The following is a 26,377-nucleotide window of genomic DNA, read 5'->3' as shown; positions in this document are numbered from 1 at the left end:
TTATTAAAGATTGACAAAATGATAGTGGCTTTAAAAATACCTTATTTGTGGGAGATTTTGCTATATGTAAACTTCTATGTTTGATATATAAGAATTATTATGTCTTTTGGTAGATTACTGTACAAAACTGTTTAAAATATTACCCCCTACTTTTCCAACCCAAAATTAAGAAATCAGTATTTTAAACATTTTGCTGGTTTTCCTCTTAAGGCCTTCTTCTTTTTTGGCATCTTAAGGAGTTGTTCTTCCTGTTTTCTCCATGTCTGATCATACACAGTGGGAGGAGGTCCAAATTGCCTCTCTGCAGCTCTATTTCCATGCTCTTTTGCATAGCTGATTATATTCAGTTTGAATTTTGCAGAGTAAGACAGTTGCTTACCGGTATTTATCTTTTTATTTTTGACATCTTTATGGGCTCAGAACACTCAGCTTCCTGTTGCATCTGAGCACTTTCCACCTACACCTCCAATTACACATCAACAGACGTCAGTAACAATAAGGTTCGTGATTGGAGGACACCTGTTTGACAAGGTATGGGCAGCTACACACTCACAGGGCTCCCTCCTCGGCTGACTTCCAAAGAGGCCCCTTGGATTTTCAGTCTTACGATTTTAGAAAAAAAGTAACATCTTATACATGGAAAAGTATGGTACCATGGGCTCTGCTCCTCTCCCCCCGCCCCCCCGTGCCCACCCAGCACCTCCTCCTGGCACAGATATGGCCTCAGGTGCTACCCCTACAGCTATGAAGATTGGAATCATTGGTGGAACAGGCCTGGATGATCCAGAAATCTTAGAAGAAAGAACCAAGAAATATGTGGATACTTCATTTGGCAAGCCTTCTGATGCCTTAATTTTGGGGAAGACAGAAAATGCTGATTGCGTCCTCCTTGCAAGGCATGGGAGGCAGCATACTATCATGCCTTCAAAAGTCAACTATCAGGCGACCATCTGGGCTCTGAAGGAGGGTTGTACTCCTGTCATAGAGACCACAGCTTGCGGTTCCTTGAGGGAAGAGATTCAGCTGGGTGATATTGTCATTATTCACCAGTTCATCAACAGGACCACCATGAGGCCTCAGACCTTCCATGATGGGAGTCACTCCTGTGCCAGAGGAGTATGCTATATCCCAGTGGCTGAGCCATTCTGCCCCCAAACCAGAGGTCCTCATAGTGACTGCTAAGAAGCTAGGATTCTGGTACCACTCCAAAGGGACAGTGCTCACAATTGAAGGACTTTTAGTTCAGACAGAAAGCTTCGTGTTTTGTACCGGGGGTGGGGGGAAGAGGGGGTGAGAGGTGAGGGGAGTGGGGTGGGTATTATCAACATGACCACAGTTCCAGAGGTGGTTCTCACTAAGGAGGCTGGACTTAGCTATGCAAGTGTTTATGGCCATGGCAACAGATTAGGATTGCTGGAAGGAGAAAGTAGTTTCAGTGGACCAGGTTTTAAAGACCCTGAAAGAAAAATGCCAATAAAGCCAAAAGTTTGCCCCTTACTGCCATACCTCAGATAGGTTCCATGGAATGGTCAGAAACCTTCCACAACCTGAAGAATATGGTCCAGTTCTCTGTTTTATTACCAAGACATTAAAATATAGCATGTTGCCCAGAAGATAAGACTTTCTAATTCTAATCATTTGGGGAATTCCTGCTTAACTTGAAATGTGGGGAAGCTTTCATGCTTTTGCTCACTAAGAACATGTGATAAGACCATGCCAACATGAAGGATGCCTTCTGAAAGACACACACTGCTTCAAAACACAAGGAAAGCAAATGACCAGTAAACATGTGGAAAATTCCTACCCTTTAGAAAAAGGACAAGACACCATTCACCCTTCCCCCATTAAATTCAAAACAATAAAGGGTGGGAGGTGACAGTTTCCCATATTGCCAAGGAATATGAAGACAAAAAAGTAAAATAATAAAAATATTACTTTGTCCCATTTTAAACTTTGCATCTTGATTTTACTTTTTCTAAGAGTACATTTTCTTTGGGTGTGTTTTTATTATTCTATGCCTTTCCCCATTCCTTTACTAGTATTTTCCTTATACACTTTGCCTAGGAATTGCAGGATAAACCTGAAGGCTAATTCTTTCAAGGGATGCTAGGCCTGACTGGGAAATTCTTCATTCAGCCTCATGGTAAGCGTTTAGAAATATGTTGGGATTATTCTGCCCCTGCTGTGAGTGGCACCTGACTTATTGTGCTAAACCTTTCTGTGTCAACAATTTAATTTTCAACTATCTTTTCTGGTCCTTTCTAATTTATCAGATTTTTAATGGCAACCTTCTGATCTTCAACTTGTTTTTTTAGGCCCAACTCTCTTTTTATCATTTCATTTTGAGGTTTACCATAAGGAACTCATGACCTTATTAATAAGTTATTCCACAGTACGAAGCACTTAGGAAAATCTATTCCTTAGGAGACAGCTACTGGACTCGTAGTTATCAAGCATCCTAACCCTAAACATTTCAAAGCTGTTTATGATTTCTAGAATAACTCAGACACATCATTTGGAGAAATGAAACATTTATTGAGATGGGTTTTTTTTAGTAACAGCAACACAGTTTCTCAAGAAAAAGATGAGTTGAACTCACCCAAAACAAACCGAAGCAACTTTCCATTATTCTCAGGTAATAGTGGCATCTATAATCTTATATTCCCCTTTAATAAATGTCAAGATACATAAAAAACTTGGAGGAAGACATCCAAATTATTCTAAAATCACAATATTTTAAGGTAAAAAGCAGTTTAAGGGTGGTAATCTCTGCATATCACAGTACACCAGATGCCTTCTGCAGCTTTACAAACATTCTACTCAAATTATTAAAACATTTATGCAAAATGCTTGTAAAAAAATGGGAACATCTGCAACTGTTCCCAGTGTTTGATTTCGGGAACAGGTGCAAAGCATCTCCTTCATAGATCTTCTGTTATAGCACCCATCAAAAACCATTGGTCCAGCTCTCAAATAACGAATACGAAGCATGTGTGTTCTGCTAAATTTTGAATAAATGATGTATTCTACAGCTATACTACAAGCCCTGAATTATTTTAGCACAACATTCCAATATTCCCTGAAGAGATTTTATACAAAAGTTGAAAATAGCTATTTTCCATCATAGTCAAAGTCAATTTACTTTTTACGCATCATACACGGTTGCATTGTGTTCAATTTTTACACGCAGTTGCTATGGTGTTGTGTGTGTGAATATGCTCACATATTCAGATTATGCATATACTAAACATAATCAATGGCTCCACATCAGTTAAGTTTCATATCAAAATGTCTGACCACAGATGCTCCAAATACCACTCACAGTATTAGTAGTGAGAGAAATTTTTCATTTTTTCTTCATATATTTTCAATGGCTCTCTGTTTTAAAACTGAGTCTACAGATAATTCTAAAGAAATAAATCCCATTAGACACTTGAATTGTTGATTGATGAGGTGACGATACATATTTTCCATTTAAAAATAAGTGTGACATTGATTTATAATCAACTTTAAATTGCCTAGTCCAATATGCTATTTCATGTTCTCCTCGTGATTCTATTGCTAGAGAGTTGATTTAACATCATATTCCTTTTCAGTTTTATAAAAGAACGTTCTTGTACCACCTTTTAGAGTTGTCTTAAGTTTATGTAACTTTATAAGTTAGTTTTAAAAAATCTAGTTTCATGTTCAATGAATTAAGAAACAATAAACATCAGAACAGTTCAGCCAGAATTTAATAGGCAAACAAGGGTTGCTTTGGCAGTGTATAAAAAGGTAACTGTTACATACAAATCATTCCTTAATCTACTTTTATTAAATATTAAAAGGCGGTTGTTTTAAGACACTTAAAATTACATTTAATAAATGGATAACTCACCCCACACCTGACATATTGCTCCACTACTTTTCTTCTTAATTTACTCTAAGGAACCAAAAAAGCTATTAAAAAAAACCAGATCCATGGTCATTCTAAACACCTCAAAGAGGTTCTGACTACTACTAAGGACACTCAGCACCACCGTCTTACTTAATAGTACAATATAAACTGCTGAAAAAGACAGTGAGTACTATCTCTTAAGGTTTTTCCCTTTAATGTATTTCTGCTATCTCCTGTTCTCTTGAATCCATTCATACCGGTTCAACTGAAAATATGCCTATTGAGGAATCAATAGATGTGACTGTTTAAGCTGCCACTCAAGGGAGGGCAGTGATTCCCAAACCTGGCTTCCTATCAGCATCATCTTGGAAAAATGATGCAGTAAGTTCCTGGGCCCCTTCACACCTAATGAAACCATCCCTCCACCCTAGCCTCTCCGGTGACTCTGTGTTGTGGTCTTGCATAATCCAACATTCAGGATGACTAAAGGACAATGTTAAGGGAAGATGCTTGTCATTGTGTTTCCACAGGCCCTACCTCATAAAACTGGGATCCAGAAAATGAAAATAATGTTCAATCACTGGCTCTAAATAAGTGAGTAGAGTGACTGGGAAACAACTCTAGCATCAACAAATCTAACAAGGGAGCCATGCTGCCTCCTCCATGAAGCAGCACCTCCTGACCCTGAGGGCCCAGCACTGCACTGGAGGAAGGCGAGCGGGCAGCGGCACAGGGTGGGGGCTACAACTCCGCCAGTGACTGTTTCCACACCACTTCTCTCCATCGCTCCATCTCGATTCTCCATCGCTCCATCTCGATACTCATTCCATCTTTTCTTACTCTGCCTTTTGCCATTCTCACTCTCATTCCCATCTTTCCTCCCTTTTCTCACTTCCTCTCTTTTCCTTCTTTTTTTGATCATTCACTTATATCATTCTTTTCTCTGCTTTCTCTTCCTTAAAAACTCTTCCTTACCTAATATAAGCAAATTAATACTGGAGATACAATGATGTCAGAAACCATTCAGCTGAAGGGGACGATTGGGCAAAGCAGAACTTCCACAGTAACGCTGATTGATGTACATGACAGACGCCATGCAGAACGTTTCCAAATCCATTATCTCTTGAGTCCCAAAACTTCCTAACTCAGGACTGCTGGCTCTCATGAGTTTGGAAGGGCATATTGATTACTTGCAAACCCAAGGCACAGAGAAGGTTAAACAATAAACCTGGAATCCCTTAACCAGGAAGAGAACACAGACCTAGTTCACAGTCTGATTTTCTTCCCATTACACCACTAACATCTGACTAGAGGCAGATGAGAGAGCAACAGTAAGCAGTAATACTACTTCAGGCTCTAAAGCATCCAAGGGAACTGGGTTACCTAACACATTCTGAACTATTCTTCATGTGGGGCGGATGTATTTTTAAAAATATATTTTTATTGATTTCAGATAGGAAGTGAGAGGGAGAGATAGAAACATCGATGAGAGAGAATCACTGATCAGCTGCCTCCCACACGCCCCCTACTGGGGATCGAGCCCACAAACCGGGCATGTGCCCTTGACTGGAATCGAACCTGGGACCCTTCAGTCTACAGGCCGACGCCCTATCCACTGAGCCAAACCAGCCAGGACTCTATTTTCTTAAAATGTAAATCACAATATATATTTCTAAAAGTTTTCCATATATTTTTAAGATAACTACTTCATGCACATGAAGTGTGACTATATTTTAGTCAATCCACTTTGGTAATACTGTAGCCCAGAGATAGTTCTGAGGTCAGAATTGTTCTAACATATAGACTCAAAAAATATACAATGTAATTTATATAAACTGCATAGGTATACTATTTTATAAAAAGAAATATAATATTCTCTAAGTTGGTCTATAATTTAACCTCATTAATGCTGAGAGCTGCATTTCTTGAGAATCCTCAAGGAAAAAGTTACCTTACCTAAAGATAAACTCAGAAAACTCATTTTAATATTTTTATGGACTTTCTGTGATATTCTAAGTTTTAGGTAAAATAGTCCATAAGTGGAAAGTTTTCACCATAAACCAATTTATGGTAAAATGTCCAATTAGGCCAGATCTGGATAAACCAGATGAAGAATCTTCCAACTGATGGACAATGTAGAATGTGTGACAGTGTAAATAAGCCACATGTGTGAGACCAGAGTATACAGCCCAGCTGGATTAAACTATGACCACACTCTACATGGTCCCAATCATATCAGAGTCCACGGGGCTGAGATTCTCTGTTCACTGAGGAAATTAAACCTAAGGAACTTGTGTGGAATATAACTCATACGCTGTCAATCACCCCAAGTACTTCGTCTAATATTTCAGAATCACGATTATAATCCACCAACTGTGCTAAGAATTATGATATCCTAATTTCAACCTTCAAGTTGGCAAAATGATTTCCAGTGGTTCCCAAACAGGCTGACATCAAAATCACCTGAGGTGTTTATTAAAAATAGAATCATAATGTGACTTATTTTTGCACCCTGATTCTAACACTGGAGACAAGCAGGGGAATCTGCTTAAGGACTGGAGATGCATTTAATATGGAGGAAGTATGATGTCATTGTAGTTACTGAACTGTTCACGGTGGTGAATCACATGCTGTCTGGGATTTTCTTTAAGATCCTTTAGAAAAAAAGAAAAAGGATAGATGATGCAAATATGGCAAGATATTGAGAAGTGCTTGATCCGGACAAACAGCACCACTGTATTCTTCTCTCTACTTCTGTGTAATTTTTAAATCTCTTCATTAAAAAAAAAAAAGTTTGCAGACCCCAATCCTAGACACAGTGGGCCAGAAAGGGTAAGCCCCAGAATCCATTCTCAACAAACTCTCCCCAAGAGTCTAATGCAGCCAGGCAGGCAATGGTCTTATTTGGGGGCTGTTAACAACAACCTTCTATATACCCTCCAAACTTAGACAGAGGTCAAGAACACTGAGAAGTAATATTTTTTGTATTTTCAAGATTAAAAAAAAATAACTGTCTTAAGTGATGTTCAAAAAGGGAAGCTATTCACATTGACCCAAACTACTTTCCTGTAGTCAGAGGTAACGGTTTTCTTAACCCAATCATCCATGATAGTTGTTTAAATTAAGGCTCTATATATTTGCTTCTTCAAAAATATCTTGCAAAGCTATTTTGAGGTAGAAGAAAAAAGTTAAATGACCACTTTCTCCTGCTCTGCTGTAACTAAAATTACTGTTCACAGAAGTACAGAGCTTATGCATTTTGGTCTATCACATAGTTTACCATTTAGGTTTTCATTTTATTATCATTTCTTTTTCTGCTTCCAGAATGCCCAGTAAAGCTGAAATTCTTCATTTAAAATGATAAAAAACATTTTTTCAAAATATTTAACGATCTTAGATCTGAGTTTGGCAAGACACGTTAAAAATAAACACATGAAAATACTATATTTCACAAGCATACACACAGACTAAAACACAATTTTCACTGTTTTCCTTCTTTCTTATACAGCGCCATTTTAAACGTGCAGTTTACTTGTAATCTAAAAATAATTTTAAAAGTGATTGTCACAAAAAAGATTTTAAAACAGAGATGAAATCTATGAAGGCACACATGGATTGTCAATGGTTACATCACATTTCTTTAGAAACAGAATCTTTTCTGCTCCTGTAAACGTTTTTCTCACACATTTAAAGTGAGGTTAGTGCTGACAAAGTTATTGCTATACTCACAGTTTGCAACCCACTGTGTATGAGGTACATCTTCTCCATTCATACACCCCGTTCCTTCTACTATTCTTACTCACTTGAGCTTAGGAGTCAACCAAAGTCTACAGGCTACAAACAATTTAGTATTTTCATCAATACTGGAATGACAGCAAATAACATCACAAAACATCAGAGATGAAAAATGTCTTCTTACTGGAGTCCAAGACTTTAATTTATTCTTCATTAAATGAATATATTGCTCATTTAACTTCCTCAGGAAAAAGAAATTATTCTGAAGATGAATAATTCTTTCCTGAACACTTCATCCAAGACTATTACTTCACGTTTCCTCTAATATTTTGTTGGTTTAATTCATTTGACTTAGTAGTCTCCAAGAATCACCTTTCCTTGGGTGGTCTATCATAGCGGTCTTGAATGCTTTTGGTTAGCTGTTTGATAAATATTTTGTAAATTTTCCCGCAGTATGTATGCACTGTCTTTTGCAATTCCAGTTCTAAAGGTTTTAATAAGGAATGGATGTGGTCATCTTCAAAAGAACACTAGAGAAAGAAAATAAAAAGACAAATATAAATATGTAATTAATTCTAAATAACTTCTTCAATCAATTTAATATTGACAACCTCCATTTAAAGTCTCATAAAAAATGCCCTGGCCAGTGTGGCTCAGTTGGTTGAGCACTGTCCCATGCACTGAAAGGTCGCCGGTTCCATTCCTGATCGGGGCACATGCCCAGGTTGCCAGCTCAGTGTGTGGTCAGGGTGTGTACGGGAGACAACCATCGATATTTCTCTCACATAAATGCTTCTCTCTCCCCCGCTCTTCCCTCACTCTCTAAATTCAATAAAAACATAATTTAAAATAAACAAAGTCTCTCAAAAGCATTTTCTCAACAAATATTTTCAGTGAAATAAACAGAACTATGGTCTCACATTCTGGAGGAGGAGAAAGTAATGGTAATCACTGGGGCATCAGGGAGAGCTTTCCACAGGACACTGGAGTTCTCTCATGTTCAGGGACAGAGACTACCCAGGGATTCTAACTACTGTGAGATGACAACCACAAGCTCGGAGAGAAACGAACAAAAGCCCCAAATCCCTCCGATGCAAACACAGCCCGAAGTCACTGCATTCTTCCAGTCACGCAATGCGAAGGGCCCGTAGAGCTGTGCAGTACACAGCTGGCATCTAGGTGTTCCCACGTGTGCCTAACCTGGCTGCAGGCCTCTCCCCACACCGCAGGCTGTGCCTGGCTCGTCTTCACCTTCCCGTTTCTGCCTGGTCCTCATCCTCCCAGCTCAGTTCAAGTGTCAGCTCCTCTGAGAAACCTCTCCTGACAGTTAATCACTCCCTCCCTCGTCACTGGCACAACACTCAGTACACAGACTTTCAGGAAGGTCGTGCTCCGTATATAAGACTGCAGACTGAAAGGCAGCAAATAGCGAGACTATGATGACCACAAGTAAATAATTCAAGGCATTTTCAGAGGACAAGACATTTTTTTAAAATATGGCAGAATGGCAGTTCAATCCAGCAAATGCTGGGTACAGCATGGCTCTGAGAAGACAGTGTAGGAGTAAGCACTCAGCTCTCTTGCTGAGATAGTTATGCAAATATAAGCAGGGTGTGTGAAGTAAATCAAACTTAACACAGAAATACCAAGAAATATAATAATTCAGGATGATAAACATTAAGCAGAAAATACCTTACAGAGCAATAAAATACTTTGTTCCCATTTTGAATTTGCAATTTTTAATCTTAATATTTTTATTCACTCAACAACTAATATTTAAGAAATATATATGGACTGTAAAAATTGATTTGCTGGCAGATATAGCCATGCATTTAGAATTTAAAAATGATACACATTCTTTATAATTCATATTGTTCACTGTATTCGATAGCTATGACTAAGTGTCTGTCTAAAACTTGCATAAATACCTTTGTCTGAATGCAATTCTTTTAAAAATTACACTTCTCACTGAATTATAGATAAGAGAAGATAAAAACACTAACCAAAAGCACCATAAAGGGTTGATTAACTTCATTAAGTTGAAAAACATAAAATCATTAATTCAGTATTTGAAATAATCTTAAAAAATTTATTTTAAAAAAATCAAGTGTAGTTAATCAGCTTTAAAACCAACTCAACATTTTAAAGGTACATATTTATAAAAGATAAAAGATCATATAAATTAGAAAGATTTAATTCTCTAATAATGCATTTTTAATGCTCAAAGGAAACAAAGAAATCACATTTTTGTAAGTATGTATTTCTTTTCTATCCTGCAAAGTCTCAGATCCTCCAAAAGTCCTTTTGTTCATTTTTATCACCATTTGACAATCCATGAAAAAACATCATTAAAATACGATATTGATTTCTGAATACTGCATTAAATGAACATCAACACTAAATTTTATAATTCTCCAATGAGTGTAGCTCAGTGGATTACAGTTAAGTATTTTTTTTCTCATTCCTATTGATGAGGCTGTACTAGACCAGAGGTTTGCAGTCACCAGCAATTAATAAGACTTAGAATCCAGCGCCCACACCTAAGCCAAACTAGTACTCCCATGATTCATTTATGTCTTGTCTTCATATCCATATAAGATTAGGCACAGTCTAGCCTGACAGCAGAACTACATGAGATGAGTGGTCACATATACTTCTCCCTAAGTATCAGTGAATTAGCTGCATGCATGAGTGATACAACTCATTAAACAAAACCATAAATTCAACCTTCATCTGGATTTGCCCCAAGACTTGGTCCCCAACATATTCAGACCTGGTTCCATGCATCACCCTAGAGATATGTGAAGTATAATCACCTTCCCTTGTAAAACCACCTTAATTACACAAAAGGGGACTGTCAGAACAAGAAAAAAGAGAGAGAAAAGATTATCTGGGGCAGGGATAGGAGAGGGGGAGTATAATTTCCACCCAAAACTCTATAAAAACAAATGCTTAAACAAGAAAACCCCATTTACAAAGGCAACGAAGAAGATAAAATACTTAAGCATAAACTCAAGATATGTTTAAAATCTATATGCAGAAAACTACTAAACAATCCTGAGACACAAACAGAAAGACAGCCCTTGTTCTTAAGATGTCTCAACACCATCAAAATCTCAGCAGCTCCCAATAAAAATGACAAGATTTTTATGTAGTTAAAAGTGTTGGTATTTGTGGGAAAATAAATATACAAGATCTAGGAACACACTGAGGACAGGCTATGAAGAAAAAGTGACCCAACCAGATAATAAAACACAGCACAAAGTCTTTTAAGTAAAATAGTGTGGCACTGGGGCACAAATGAACAGATCAATGGAATAAAACAGAAATGAGCCAAAACCGGTTTGGCTCAGTGGATAGAGCGTCGGCCTGCGGACTCAAGGGTCCCAGGTTCGATTCCGGTCAAGGGCATGTACCTTGGTTGCGGGCACATCCCCAGTAGGGGGCGTGCAAGAGGCAGCTGATCGATGTTTCTCTCTCATCGATGTTTCTAACTCTCTATCCCTCTCCCTTCCTCTCTTCCTCTCTGTAAAAAATCAATAAAATATATTTAAAAAAAAAAAAAAAAAACAGAAATGAAAATGCAACTTTAGTATATGATAAAATCAGTATCTCAAATCTTTGCGTTAAAGATAAGACTTTTAGCCCTGGTCAGTGTGACTCAGTAGACAGTTGGCTCTCGCTGAAGGGTCTCTGGTTCAATTCCTGGTCAAGGGCATGTACCTGGGTTGCAGGTTCCCCACCATGGTTGGGGCACATGTGGGGGCAACCAACTGATGTGGCTCTCTCACATTGATGTTTCTCTCTCTCCTCTCTACCCCTCTCCCCTCCTTCCACTCTCTTTAAAATCAATGGAAAAAATATCCTTCAGCGAAGACTGGCAAACAAACAAACAAAAAAGATAGACTTTTAAATAAATGGTGTTTGGACAACAAGACTGCCATTTGGAAAAAGATCAAATGCAATCCATTCCTCACCTAATACAAAGGACTAAATTCCAAACTAAGCAAAGGACTAAATTTAATAAATAAAACAATACATAGGTGAATATTTCTATAACCTAAGTGTAATTAGGAAAAGGCTTTCTAATTTTGACTTTTTAAAAAAAGGTTGATAAACATGATTAAACAAAGTTAAAAACAAACAAACAGACTGAATAGCAAAAAATGCCATAAATGAAGTAAATTGGGAGAAAATATTTACAACAGAAATCACAGATTATGTACTAATGTCCCTAATATACAAAGAACTTACTATTGTCAGGGAGATGGTAAAGACTCTGCAAATATGCAAAAAATGAATGAATTAATTATATACTTTAAATGGGTGAACTTTGTGGTATATAAAATGTGTATCAATAAAGTTACTTTAGCCCTAATTGGTTTGGCTCAGTGGATAGAGCGTCAGCCTGCAGACTGAAGGGTCCCAGGTTCGATTCCGGTCAAGGGCACGTACCTTAGTTGCGGTCACATCCCCAATAGGGGGTGTGCAGGAGGCAACTGATTGATGTTTCTCTCTCATTGATGTTTCTAACTCTCTATTCCTCTCCCTTCCTCTCTGTAAAAAATCAATAAAATATATTTAAAAAAATAAAGTTACTTTAAAAACACTATAAATAGGTCAACTATTTGAAAGAAAATTCACCAAAAGAGATAAAATGGCTCTTTGAGATATAAAAAGATGTTCACCTTACTCATAAGAGAAATACAAATTAAAACTAAACTAAGATTCCATTTCTCACTCACATGAAAGGCAAACTTTTATTTTAGTTTTTTTAGTTAATTCTCACCTGAGGACATTTTCCCACTGATTTTAGAGAGAATGGAAGAGAGAGGGAAAGAGAGAAACATCAATGTGAGAGAAACATATTGACTGGTTGCCTCCTGCATGGGCTGGGGAGGAACCTGCAACTAAGGTATGTGCCCTTGACTGGAATCAAACCCAGGACCCTTTGGTCCACAAGCCAACACTCCACTGAGCCAAACTGGCTACGGCTGAAAGGCAAAATTTTAAAAGTTTGATAACACACTCCACTGAGGAGGATGTGGGGAACAGGCCTCCTATAAATTGTGGGTAATCCCCATGCAGGGGAAATAAGCAGTATCTTCAATCCAATAATCCCACTTCCAGGAATGTACCCTGAAGGTACATCTCCCGACAACACAAACGTACATATGGCACGGTTATGCATTGCTGCATTATTTATAATTCAAAATATTGGAAAACAAAACATTCAAACACAAGAGGTGAGTTGAATAAACGCTGGTACATATACAAAATGGAATATTATACAGCTATAAAAAAGAATGAGAAAGATACATATAAATACATGTATTTACAGAATATTTTAATGAAAAAAGCAAAGAGCAAAAAATATATAAACAAAAAAAGGTATGCTACCTTTTGTTTAGTAAAGGGAATTATAACACATACACACATCTGCTCATGTGTTTAAGAAGGACAAACCAGAAGATAATGAAACTGGCAACTGATGGAGTGGAGGAAAGAGATGGGGAATATACTTTTTGAAGTATATTAATCTTCCACATATCAGATTAAAGTTAAATTAACAAAGATGAGAGGGGAAACGTAACACTAAAAGCATACTGAACAATGAACCCAATTGTATTTGAAATGAGTAAAATTAACTCACTGAAAGAGAGGATAAAAGAACTAATCCAAGTAACTTCTGAACACAGTAATTGAGCACACACCCTCGTCCAGGGGCAGGGGTGGGGAAGATAAAGGACTGGAAACAATCCTGAACAGGTTGTTTTTTTGTGAAGAGGGAAGCAGAGACATAGCATTTTTCAAATTATTTTAGATGTATTGTAGGATTAAGTTAAATGAACAAATGTTTTATGTTAGGAGCCAGGATTCTAACTGTAGAAGAAGATAAAACACAGAAACATAGAGTAGGAAAAAGCAAGGAAGGGCCTTGGGGGGATGGAACTGGAGGCATTGGTGTAGGCACCTGATCATAAGGGAGTGTGTGTGGGTTTACATTTTCTAGCTCTGTTACTGAAAGGGCTAAGAAGACACCCTTGAAGCAATAAGGATACCTAGCACCCAGAGCCCACCAAAAGGAACCAGAGCACCTTTGTCAGATAGTTAATTTCAGGGCTACAGCAGGGAAGGTATATCAAGATGAGCCTGGAATAATTTGTTGGGGCAAATAATGAGGTACTAAAAATAATGATGGGAATATGTCAAAAGGGCACAGGAGGTAGCCAAAAGGGACTCCTAGAGTCAAATTTGGAACAACATAAATAAAAGGGAAAACGCATTATAAATAATTGGGAAAAAACACACACTAATTTCATACTAAGTGTGTGTAAAGATCAATAAACAGGAAAAAGCTGTATGTGGAAGGAGTGCCAGAGTTGGACAATCACCAATTTGTAACTACCATAATAAAGATTGGTTTGGGCAAGAACCAACAATGGCTACTAAATTTACTATGGACATTTTGATGAGCAGGGTATTCACATGATTTTAAAGAGTCTCCCCAAAAACTGCTTGCAAGAGGAAAAATAACTATACAGTGCATAAACTGAACAACATTTTGACTGAGTGGTTAAAATCAACGTCACCAATAAGAGGCAGGCAGACAGAGGTGACTGAATGTGACACCCTGAGAAGAACACAACTCCACTTAAAAAGTAACCTGACCAGGAGGGCATACCCTGAACCTAATCATAAAGAAACATCAGGCAAGCCAATATGAAGAACATTCCAATAAGGAATTAAGGGGCTCTATTCCTCCCAAAATGCCAATGCCATAACAGACAAAAAAAGATTGAAAACCTGTTCTAGATCAAGGAAGAGTAAAGCTCATGGATGGTAGGTTAAAGTATTGTATCAATATTTTATTTCCTGAGTTTGACCTCTGTCCTGTCGGTTGGTCATAAGAAAATACCTTTGTTCTAAGTGAAAACACACATAAGTTTTTAGGGACAAAAGCACATGATTCAGAAAACAATGATATAAAGAGAACCAATGATAAAGCAAATGGGGTAAAATATTAACAGCATATCCATATCCTTCAGTAAAGGATATAGCAATTTTTTTGTACTATTCTTGCAAGTTCTCCATAAGCTTGCAAGTATTTCCACATAAAAACATTTTAAAATGCTTACATTTCTCAGTGCTTCATAAATAGCTCTAAATGCTGGCTGCTTATCATCATGGTAAACACCTCTGTTCCCATGAAGAATGAAGATTCCTTCTTCCTCTGCTTCTTGGCAATTGCTTCCATATATACAATGATCTGGTCGATAATTCCATTGACACGGAAAAACAAAAAGACTTTCTACGTGAAGAAAAGACAAAACAATTAAGTAAATAGCCCTAATCCCACAGAATTAACATTTTGCAAAAATTTTAGTTTAAAACTACAGTCCTTACAGAATAAAATTTAAAATAGTAAAAAATACGTTTGGCATTTAGATCTCCTCCTACTAAATCAATATTCAAGAAAAGTTTTACTCTGTCTTTAACATAAATAGTAATAATTATTAATATAAAGCCAAAATCAAATAAATGCACTTCATTTTGACTAAATAATACCTGTAATGTTTTTATAAATCCAAAGGATTAAAGAAATTAAATGATTACCTGGGTTATGAAAAAATATGATATTCAACAGATCTTGATCACCCCACGTGATATTCAGTTTGTATTTCTTGAGCAATGGCATAAGTATGTCTCCCCATCGCATCCGTACAGTTGTCATATCATTCTGTTGGTAAACACAGTAAAAAGGTCCTCAAGCTTCCAGGCTCAAAATGGTGACATGACGACAGTTCCCCATTCTTCCCTTAGCAATCATTACAGATCAGGAAGAAACAGCAACTTCTTTTGTTACAAAACCCAGTGACCCAGTGACGCCAATGTAAACCTTAACGTGAGTAAGGCTGCCCAGCTGGAGCGGGAAAGAACAAAAGAAGCTATCTGAAGCTGCACGTAGAACTGAGAATACTAATAAAGCTGGGAAGGAGATGGAAAGAGAAAGCAGGCAATGGTCTGACTGTAACCTCATCTGAAAATGCAGACCACTTTAGTACCTATGCCATATGTCTAGACAAAGTACCTCTGTCTATGTCTATGTCATAGAGTTATTGAGGATTAAACGTGTTACTATATAATTAAAAAATACCTGGAACAGTACCTGACACATGGTACACATGCAGTTAGCTATTACTATTGTTGCCATGATCGCTATTATTCTTAGACTGATTGCTAATCTTTTGTAACTGGCATTTCAGAGAGATCATTCAAAATTGATATCAAAAATAGATACTGAATTTCATCAGTTGCCTTTCAGCCTCATAGCTCATTATTTTAAAACACGAAATTCGTGCACGGGGCGGGGGGGGGAGTGGGGGGAGGGGAGTGTGTGTCCCTCAGCCCAGCCTGCATCCTCTCCAATCTGGGATCCCTCTCACAATCCAGGACTGCTGGCTCCCAACCGCTCGCCTGCCTGCCTGCCTGATTGCCCCTAACCACTTCTGCCTGCCAGCCTGAACACCCCGTAACCACTCCCCTGCCAGCCTGATCGATGCCTAACTACTCCCCAGCCGGCCAGATTGCCCCTAACTGCCCTCCCCTGCAGGCCTGGTCCCCCACAACTGTCCTCCCCTGCAGGCCTGCTCGCCCCAACTGCCCTCCCCTGCAGGCCTGGGTCCCCCACAACTGCCCTCCCTTGCAGGCCTGATCACCCCCAACTGCCCTCCCCTGCAGGCCTGATCGCCCACAACTGCTCTCCCCTGCCAGCCATCTTGTGGCAGCCGTCTTGTGTCCACATGGGGATGGCCATCTTTGACCACATGGGGGAGGCCCTCTTGTGTGTTGGAGTGATGGTCAATTTGCATACTGCTCTTTTATTAGATAGGATGAAGTCAAATACCTGAGGAAACAACAGAATTGAAAGAGGGCTCTGGACCACAGAATCTGGAATGTGAAGGGATGGAGTTGAATTGTAAGCTTCTTATACTTCTGTGACTCTCTTAAACTCTCCAGACTTAACCCAGTATTTCTCAAAGTGCAGTTTGCATCATGCCAATCAGTGAATTTTTTATGACCTCTATAAGACTAAGTACAAATATTAAAAGTGAGGTTTAGAAACTTTTATAGAATTTAACAGAATTATATCTATTTAATCTTATATTTTAGTAACATTTTATATATTTTTAAAAAAAACATGTTTTTATTGATTTCAGAAAGAGGGAGAAGGAGACAGAAACATCAGTGATGAGAGAATCATTGATCAGCTGCCTCCTGCATGCCCCCTACTGGGAATCGAGCCTGCAACACAGGCATGTGACCTGACTGGGAATCAAACCGTGACCTCCTGGTTCTTGGGTCAACACTCAACTACTGAGCAACAACAGCCAGGCTTATTTACATCATTTTTAGAAAAATACTGGCTCATGACAGATTGCAAGTTAAAAAAATTTTTTGATCCTTCTCCAAAGTTTGAAAAATATTGTTGTAAACTATTCTAGGATATATATAAACTTAGTGGAGGTATAAACAATCTATCCTTGAAGAAAGAGAAAGAAAAGCTAGAATTCCTGGGGGAAAAAACCAAAACATTTAAACTAAATATGATCTGCTCAAATTGTTTACCTTTGTGTGAAGTTTGTCAGAATGTAGTAATCACAGTAATAAAGGAATCTAAAGTCCCTCCCAAAATAATCTGGAAAATGACGGAAACTAATTTTACTTAAGGAAATAAGAAAATACTTTATTGAAAAAATTACTGTGAAATAAGTCACTGAGCAGGTCAACAAAATATTCTTAGGATCTGAAAAGGAAAATATAAATTGCACGAGGATAAAGGCCAGCAACACCTTCAATAGGCAGGGACTGGTGGGCCCATTGTACCAGGCCATGTTCAACTCTTCACTGGGTTCAATCTATTCAAATATAGACAGATAGATAGATTTAAACACACACACACACACACACACACACACACACACACACATCTATTCAAAGAAAAATCAATGAAAGATATACTATAAGGCCCAGTGCAGTCTTAGAGGGGAGAGTGAAGATCAAAGAGGGAAAAAACCTTTATGACTTAAAAATGCCACTAGGAAAATACTGGACAAGAAACAACAACACTAATATTATTTGCTGATGACATAACTAGAATATTCAAGACAACCAATGAAAAAACAATGAAAAATCAAGTCAACAGAATTAGAAAAATGGCCTAAGGATATGGACAAACACCATTACAAAGGAGGAAAAATAAATGACTAAAAATTATAATAAGATTTTTATCCACACTGGTAGCAGAGTCAGAAAAACACAAATTAAAATATATGAGATATTTTTCAGCCATATAATTTCAAGTTCATACTAGTACATATAAAAAATAAAATCCTATCATCCATTCTCTACAATACCACACTCACATTAAATATAAATGTGACAGACTGCATGTACTGAGAAAAGGCAATTATATCTTTAATGCTAAAAAAGAAAAGTGAAGCTATAGAATAGGACCCTACATATAAGTGTTAATATACATGTGTATCAGTTTCAAATTCCGTTTTTTAAGAAGTCTGAAGAATATGGTACATTGCAAAGTTTGTCATTTTGGCAAAGAAATGAAATTGGGGCCCTGGCCAGTTTGGTTCAGTGGATACAGCATCGGCCTGCAGACTGAAGGGTCCCAGGTTCGATTCCGGCCAGGGGCATGTATCTTGGTTGTGAGCACATCCCTAGCAGGAGGTATGCAGGAGTCTGCTGACCGATGTTTCTCTCTCATCGATGTTTCTAACTCTCTATCCCTCTCCCTTCCTCTCTACAAAAATCAATAAAATTAAAAAAAAAAAGAAAAGAAATGAAACTGGGGAAAGCAGTGTGCAAAGGGGGAACTTGTTTTTTGACTCTACATACAATGAATTGTTTAAATTTTTATAAACATGATTGAGCCTGGCCGGTGTGGCTCAGTAGCTAAGCATCAACCCATGAACCAGGAGGTCACGGTTGGATTTCCAGGTCAGGGCACATGCCTGGGTTGCTGGCTTGATCCCCAGTAGAGCGCGTGCAGAAAGCAACCAATTGATCGCTCCTCATTGATGTTTCTATCTCTATCCCTCTCCCTCCCTCTCTCTTTAAAATCAATAAAAAGATATATTTTTAAAAAATTTAGTTTTGTAATTTAAAAAACAGTAGTTGGCAAAAGTAGGTTTACCGTTGTATGTAAAACAAGTTTATTCTTGTATTATTATTTATCAATTATCGTAGTATTTTCCATACGAACAACTATAGACCTACTTTTACCAACCTCATACATAGTTTTAATTTACTGAAGTTAGCAAACCTACTACCAAAATACACATGTATTATATTAAGATCAATTACTTTCCCTTTTAGAATTATGTATGAATTTTGAAAATACATAGGCTCATTAACATTATCAGTCTACCTTATAATATAAAACTGACAGGTGGCTATTCATATTATATTCCAGCAATGCTAGAAACTGAAACATTAATTTCCCCAAATTAGTTACTCCACTAATCTCTGAAAAGTTCTATCCCTTTTGGTAAGATGTTCATTGATATTCTGTTCTCATAAGGTATAATATATATATTACAATAAAAATCCTCTTTATTGGTGCAATGGGGTCCACCAGTCCCTGTCACATTTTTCAAATATGTAAAAACCACCATCATGTCTACCTCATAGTAAGTGTTCTCTTTTCATGCAGGTAAGAATTATGGGATAGCACTCACAGATCTGTATGAAACAGTCTGTAAAGTTATTACAAATAATTCAGAGCTATGAAATTTAAGACCTGTGCCAGGAAAAATCAAGATAATGTTTGCTACAGATATAGCCTGGGAAGCAACCCAGAAAACAAAGAAAGATTATAAAAAAGGGAATTAAAAACTCAATAAATTTTGTAGAAGCATCCAGCAACCATAAATGTAATAATATTTGAAAACAAAGCAAATTTGTATTGTTCTCACTGAGCAAGAGTAGGGTTGTTTGGAACATAGAGAGGTATAAAGCAAACTGTACCTACTAAATTAATGTATAATGCCTCTCATATTTTTCCTCATTAAATAGTCATTAATACACAAAAGAAAGCTAAAGTTTGAAAGTTTAGCAATTACTTCAACTTCCATATCTACATCTCCAGCTGGTTTAGAACATGCCACAGACAAAAATAAAAGGGGAGTGGGAGAAACTGTTAAAGTATTTAAGAATGACATTTAAATAAGTAAAAAATAATCATAGATTTGAAGTAGATAGCTGTATTTTGAAATTTTTAAAAAACTGAATAATGGTGTTACACTAAATTATCTCTAAGGTTCTTTGCAACACTAAGTTTCTCATAATTCTGTGAATTTCAAATGAAGGGTTACTGAGAAGTCACATTATTCCTTAGCAGATAATCTTACAGCACCATCTTCTGGCATAATATTACTATGCACAGAAAAGGAAGAAAACTCATAGTTTGAAATCTTATTTAGAAAAATTTATGGTATGTGAAATTTTAAAACTCAAGATATATTAATAAATTGGGTAACTAAAGAAAGATGTTCACTTTTAAGCAAGAACACAGGTCACACCAGCCTCATTCGTTCATTCAATTGTGAGAGACAAAGGTAAAATGAAATCAAGATTTCAGAAAGGTTCAGAAAATGGAAAAGATTTATTAAAAAAAAAAAGAACACACACCTAGATTTACTAGTACTAGATTTACAGAATGATGGGTATAAACTGTCTGTCCTAAGACTGAAATGTCAGGATGTGGCAGGAGGGTGGCTACAAGCATCACTGCTGCCTATACCCAAAATAAGAGGGAGGTTTAAATCAGACACGTAGAAAGGAGTATTAAATAATGATGTAAATTCTGTTCTATCAGAAGCCATAAGAAAAAAATCTCACAAATATAGGTAAAAAACATACATATATACTCATATCAGATATGACTTAATATCTCTTAATGTTTATTTCTGTCCTAACTAGATGTAAAGGGATAAACAGTAAGTCTATATGGGTGTTACAGAGGTCACTGTTTTTAGCATTTAAGTGCTTACTTTGTGGCATACTCTGTACACTTACTGTGTGTTAGCCACTGTTCTAACTAATTTCATCCTCTCAAAAGCCTATGACATAGGTACTGTGTTACCTTGCCATCCTCATTTCACAGATGAAGAAACTAAACCCTATAGATGTTCAAAACTTACCCAAGGTTCTAGCGTTTGAACCAAGCCAGCAGGCACCAGAGTCTTAAGCTCTTAACTGCAACTCTGTGTTCCCCCAAGATGTCTCACACTTTAAATTCAAATATTCTACGGCTGCACAACTACAGAACAACTGCTGCTGCCTGGAATAACAACCTAAGAAGGTGATGTTCGCTACAGTGCGTTAGTTCACTTCATTGTAATGCCATCTCGCTTAAGCAATGCTCTAATAAACAGAATACTAAGAACACGCATTTCTTCAAATATTTTAGATAAATGGAAATATTCTGAATAGTTCAATCTAGTTTTTAACAAAGCAAAATTAAATTGGAAACCAAACACTTCAGAGGGAAAATAACCAACTACCTATTATCAGGGACTTACCTTGAAATACTTCCTTCTTATTCTAGTCATATTCATCAACATAACTCCAGAGTTTACTCCAGTTTTTCCATAGTATGGATGTCTGGCAAAGCGATTATACCATCCTATTCGAGGCTCTTCATGTTCTGGTGCCATTGCAGCAATTTGTGTGGAATTAAATTTCTTGAGTAAAGACCAAATGTCATCAACGGGCCGTAAAAAAAGGATATCAGTGTCGACATACAATAGTGAGTCAACTTCTTTCAGGATTAACTATAAGGAGAGATATTTGAATCATTAACTATAATTCTATTTATTTAGTATAAAACATAAAAGAAAATTTAATTATCAAAGAAGTACTTAAGAGATAAGCTAATTTACATTAACTTTTAAAGAAATTTTTCCTGGATCAGTCATTTTTTTGCAACAGCATGTTAAAGATACTATGCTAATTTTTATATTAACTTTTAGAGAAGAAACACTATCAAAACAAATAAAGAACAAAAACTAACAATAAGAATAATATAAAAGAATATGCTCAGAGATTAGGGAGAAATCTTAATTAAAGAACATTAACTTAGGTGAATTTCTATCTCAAATCTTAATTTCTTGAGATAAATATAGAAATAAACCAATATAAATAAAGATATGGCCCTAGCCAGTTTGGCTCAGTGGATAGAGCATCCGCCTGCGGACTGAAGGGTCCTAGGTTTGATTCCAGCCAAGGGCACATGCCTGGGTTCTGGGCTTGATCCCCAGGAGGGGATGTGCAGGAGGCAGCCGATCAATGGTTCTCTCTCATCATTGATGTTTCTATCTATCTTTCTCCCTTCCTCTCTGAAATCAATAAAAATGTATTTTTAAAAAATATATATGAATTTGTTCCCTTGCCCTGCAACACTAATGGCTGGCACCTTTACATCATTTTGGTCTCAACTAGCAAACGGTAGAGCCAAAATTGAAACCCAGACCACTTAGCTTAAGTTCATGCTCTTATTTCTGTGCTTACTGTTCGCCAACAAAGCAAAGAAAATGTGCACACTCTTAGAGTAAAAACAAGACTTGTCTTGCAAGACAGATCAGCTATGCTGCTACTTCCTGAGAAATGTTAAATCTCCAACGTATCTTCTACAGGGATTTCCAAAGGCAATTTCTGTTTTTTATTTCTGCCTTACCCATGAATTTTAGAATATGACTCCTACAAATTTAAATTTATTGCCTATCCAGTGTATCAGTAAGACACGATAATTAGGTTAAGTTAAACCTTTTTATAGTTAAGAATATAATGAAAATAAGAGCTTGATCTTCATTCTGCTCCTTTTCAAAGATGCTACCTCCTCCTAGAGCTCAGGTTAAGCAATTACCTTAATGAGCAGCTAGGAGGTTGAAAACACCCAATTCCCCCCACCAGCTGGTTTAATATCAGGCTGAAAAAAATCTGATGGTTGACTGGAGTGCCTGAATAAAGCCCCCAATTAAAAGAGTATGTGTACATGTGTCTGTAGGTCTGTCTGTCTCTCTGTTGTGGGGTCAAAAATGAGGGCAACTGGTTTTATATCAACATTCTGCTTCTGTACCACGATACAATGTGTGTTTACAGATTACTGGATTGTTGCAGACTAGGAAGACTGCCTAAAACTCCAAATTCACTGCCAACTGGAAATCAGACATAACGTTAAATAATAACCACATCATTCTTTTTGGTGGAAGAAGTTGACAGAGCCTATATTAGTTCTTTTCATCCATTTTAAAGGAAGAAAAACTCAGTAAAAAGAAGTTTATCACTTAGAAAAATAAAGCATCAATCTATTAAAATCTGAATATTTTAGATTTAAAAAATTATAATCAGGGTTTATCGCCAGACAACATTACCAAAAAACAGTCCCACTGCAAAATTGTTCCCATCTCCCTGTGAGTTCACATGCCTTACATTGTCTTTGTGTTAAAATATTAGTTAGAAAAGGTAAATTGACTTGGTATAAGACAAAAATGGTTACTTAATGATGCCATCTACTTCCCAAATTATAATGAAATCTGCAACTTGAAGGTAACACTACCACTGCATTTCTGCTGGCAACAGATGACCTCAATTTCTTCTTAGAGATATAACAGTTTAAAGCACTAGATAAATTAAAATGCAAGAAATTGTGTTTCAATAGAAATTATTTACTGGTACAGTTTTCATTTTAACAGAGGTATTTATTGTAGCTATTATTCTATGGAAATGTTTTTTATTCCTTGTTTTTGTTCAAAGGAAAAGTCATACTGTGTGTGTAATGATTTAAATGCAACTCTTCATTAATTCATGTGTGTAAAAGCAAGAGTCAAAAATCAAACAAAACACTGGGGGAAAAACTTACTGGCAAGAACAATCTCTGGGAAGCACACGGTTTAAAGAGCTTTTTCCACTCCACTGCATTCTCACTCGGAAAATTTATTGGGTATAATGAATAATTAAATGTTTGTAAAAATGACCAGCTGTCGAGCTGAAAAATATAAAAAAATAAGAACTCAGTTTCATTATTTTTCACTTTTAATTTTCTCTGTAAGATCATATATCAACAGATTATTTTTAAAAAAACTAAAAACTAAGATATTACACATTTTATGTTGGACACAGTTAAGACAAAGTCAGAGTCTTCTTTCTCACCATTTTTATTCATTCAGAATTTTAAAATAATAATAATATGCTAGAGAGAATCCACCACAAAGATCTGAGGCACAATAAAAGTTATAAGGAAATCAATCACAAAACCAGAACGTTGAAAGAGCCTTGTAAATTGTTGATCTCCTTCAACTTTACCTGATATATAAATCTTCTCAATCTCTAAACAAATTAAACTGAGAAAAACAAAGCACTGATTTTATTGCATCATTTTCTATTATATCATACTACAGGCCTGGTGCACAAAATTTGTGCATGGGGGGGGGGTCCCTCAGCCCGGCCTACATCCTCTCCAATCTGGGACCCCTTCGAGGGATATCCAGGCCTAAACAGATCCCACAGGGATTGGGCCTAAATTGGCAACTGGACATCCATCTCGCAATCTGGGATCGCTGGCTCCTAATTGCTCACCTGCCTGCTGACCTGATCCCCTAACTGCTCTCCCTTGCTGGCCTGATGCCCCTAACTGCTCTTCCCTGCCGGCCTGACCCCCTAACTGCTCTCCCCTGCTGGCCTGATCCCCCTAACTGCTCTCCCCTGCTGGCCTGATCACCCCTAACCGCCTCTGCCTCAGCCCTGCCACCATGGCTTTGTCTGGAAGGTCATCCAGAAGACACCCAGTCTAATTAGCATATTACCCTTTTATTAATATAGATAATATATTTACAAAGTCAGACCAATATGAAACTGATTAGAAAGTATTTGTCTATTTATGTGCTTTTAATATGCATAGATATTCCTGATAATGAAATGTTCTGATAAATATATATCCAAGGCCAACTTCTAAAAAAAAGATTACAAAAGGCAAAACAGACCTAAAAATCCATAATGAACACATTTACTCTTTAGCATCCTGAATGCATTGCAAGACACCGTATTGTTTCAAATTCTGCTTAAGTATTACCTATCATTGTTGCTTCAACAAAATTGTTGACTCAAATTTCCTACATTCACAATTTATAAGGAGGGGGTACTAAGTAGTTTATGTAACAAGCTAAAAATGTTCTCTTTTTGAATGACTGTTTACAAGTAATTTTTTTTTTTAAATCCTCACCCAAGGATGTGTTTAATTGATTTTAGAGAGACGAAGGAAGAGAGACAGAAACATCATTCAGTTGCCCCCTTTACGTGCCCCAACCAGGGATTAAACCCGCAATGTAGGGATGTGTCATCTCAACGTGAGAAATGGTTGCTGCTTTAAAGCAGGGGTGGGGAACGTCCAGCCCTCGCGCCATGCAAGTCCCACGAAATCATTTGGTCTGGCCCTGCCAAGGCATTAGGGGTGAGTTAATTAAATGTTTGACCAAATATAGCAGGCTAATTTTAAAGCTGATAATTTTACACGGCCCACGAATGATGTTATAAATATCCAAATGGGCCTTGGCAGAAAAAAAGGTTCCCCGCCAAGCAGTACGCCATTAAATATTTAACTCTATAGACTTAAGTCTCAAATACTTACTATGCCTTTGAAACTATCATGTAGTTGATCTTCAGCAAAAATATGGAACTGAAGAGGTTTGATGCTGAAAATGATCGCTGACTTCAACATGGTTATAGTTTCTTCCAGTCGTTCACCACAGGCAACTACAGCTAGGTGCATCCTCTCAACGGGCTGTACTTTCAGACCATATCTAATTGAAAAGAAAACCACATTTTCAAACAGTTTTAGTATAAAGTTAACATATTAACTACACGGCATTTTGACCATGTTAAAAAACTGAAGTACGAAACTTCTATTTAAAAGGCAAAGAAAAATCAAATTACAAAACAGTACAATGGTGAATCAATCATACAGTTCTATACTCTCAATCAGCCTTTCTTGGCCAACATTCCTCACTAGGAACCATAAAATATTAAAACACACACACAACTACTTACTTTCTCAAGTCTCCCAAGAGTGATACATAATTAAAACCATTCTAGATGCACAAAAGAGAAGTTAATTCATTACTCACACTGAATGCATTATCGCATTAGGGCTTAATTCTCTCAAGGAACCTCCCCAATTGAAAAGGAGAGCATCAATTTTTAAAGCTTTTTTATTTTAAAAAAATCACAAACACACATAAAAGTAGAGAGACTACACAGAAGTTCCCCATGTGCCCATCTCCCAGCTGCAACAATTACCATCCAACATTATTATTTCATCTAAAACCCCTGCCCACGCCCCCTTCACTAACCAATGAATCATTCTGAAGCAAACACAGACAGAAATTCACCCACAAATATTTCAATATTATATCCAATCTTCACCCATGTGACTACAAGAAGTTTTCTTCACCTAACTTTTGTCACTGACATACCTTCAGTCCCCTTTACCAAGTAATCAGTGAGTAGTAAAAATTTCTGAGGTGGTCTAAAACATACAAGTCAAACTCTAGGATTGCATCTTGGAAGGAAAGACTCCCTACACCACAGTTATTGGCCTAGGGGCTATGTTAGACCCTACTACTTCTAACACAGAGCAGCAATGTAACCTTTATAACCTACCAGTACCTAAAGAATAGAACTAAGTATGTG

The 26,377-nt window shown here is 37.1% G+C and overlaps 1 protein-coding gene and 1 pseudogene across 3 annotated transcripts in view; one reads left to right on the top strand and one right to left on the bottom strand.

Moving 5' to 3' along the window:
* The first annotated feature begins 717 nt into the window (after nucleotides 1-717).
* On the top strand, nucleotides 718-1,592 carry LOC308244871 (S-methyl-5'-thioadenosine phosphorylase-like; annotated as a pseudogene). The gene has a single exon. The product of its transcript is annotated as an S-methyl-5'-thioadenosine phosphorylase-like (transcript).
* Nucleotides 1,593-4,793: 3,201 nt separating this feature from the next.
* GXYLT1 (glucoside xylosyltransferase 1) overlaps nucleotides 4,794-26,377 on the bottom strand; it is a 41,074-nt gene continuing 19,490 nt past the window's right edge. For both annotated transcript variants that reach the window (XM_080662077.1, XM_080662078.1), the window contains 6 exons: nucleotides 25,317-25,488; nucleotides 23,553-23,678; nucleotides 21,214-21,465; nucleotides 15,230-15,353; nucleotides 14,752-14,924; nucleotides 4,794-8,142 (listed from right to left, as the gene is read on the bottom strand). In XM_080662077.1, the coding sequence (XP_080518203.1) occupies nucleotides 7,981-8,142; nucleotides 14,752-14,924; nucleotides 15,230-15,353; nucleotides 21,214-21,465; nucleotides 23,553-23,678; nucleotides 25,317-25,488 (1,009 nt within the window). In that variant the 3' untranslated portion in view covers nucleotides 4,794-7,980. The remainder of the gene's footprint in view (nucleotides 8,143-14,751; nucleotides 14,925-15,229; nucleotides 15,354-21,213; nucleotides 21,466-23,552; nucleotides 23,679-25,316; nucleotides 25,489-26,377) is intronic.

This window comes from Plecotus auritus, assembly GCF_963455305.1.
Source record: "Plecotus auritus genome assembly, chromosome: 3".
NCBI classification, from domain to species: Eukaryota; Metazoa; Chordata; class Mammalia; order Chiroptera; family Vespertilionidae; genus Plecotus; species Plecotus auritus.
This window is presented reverse-complemented; position numbering and strand designations above follow the sequence as displayed.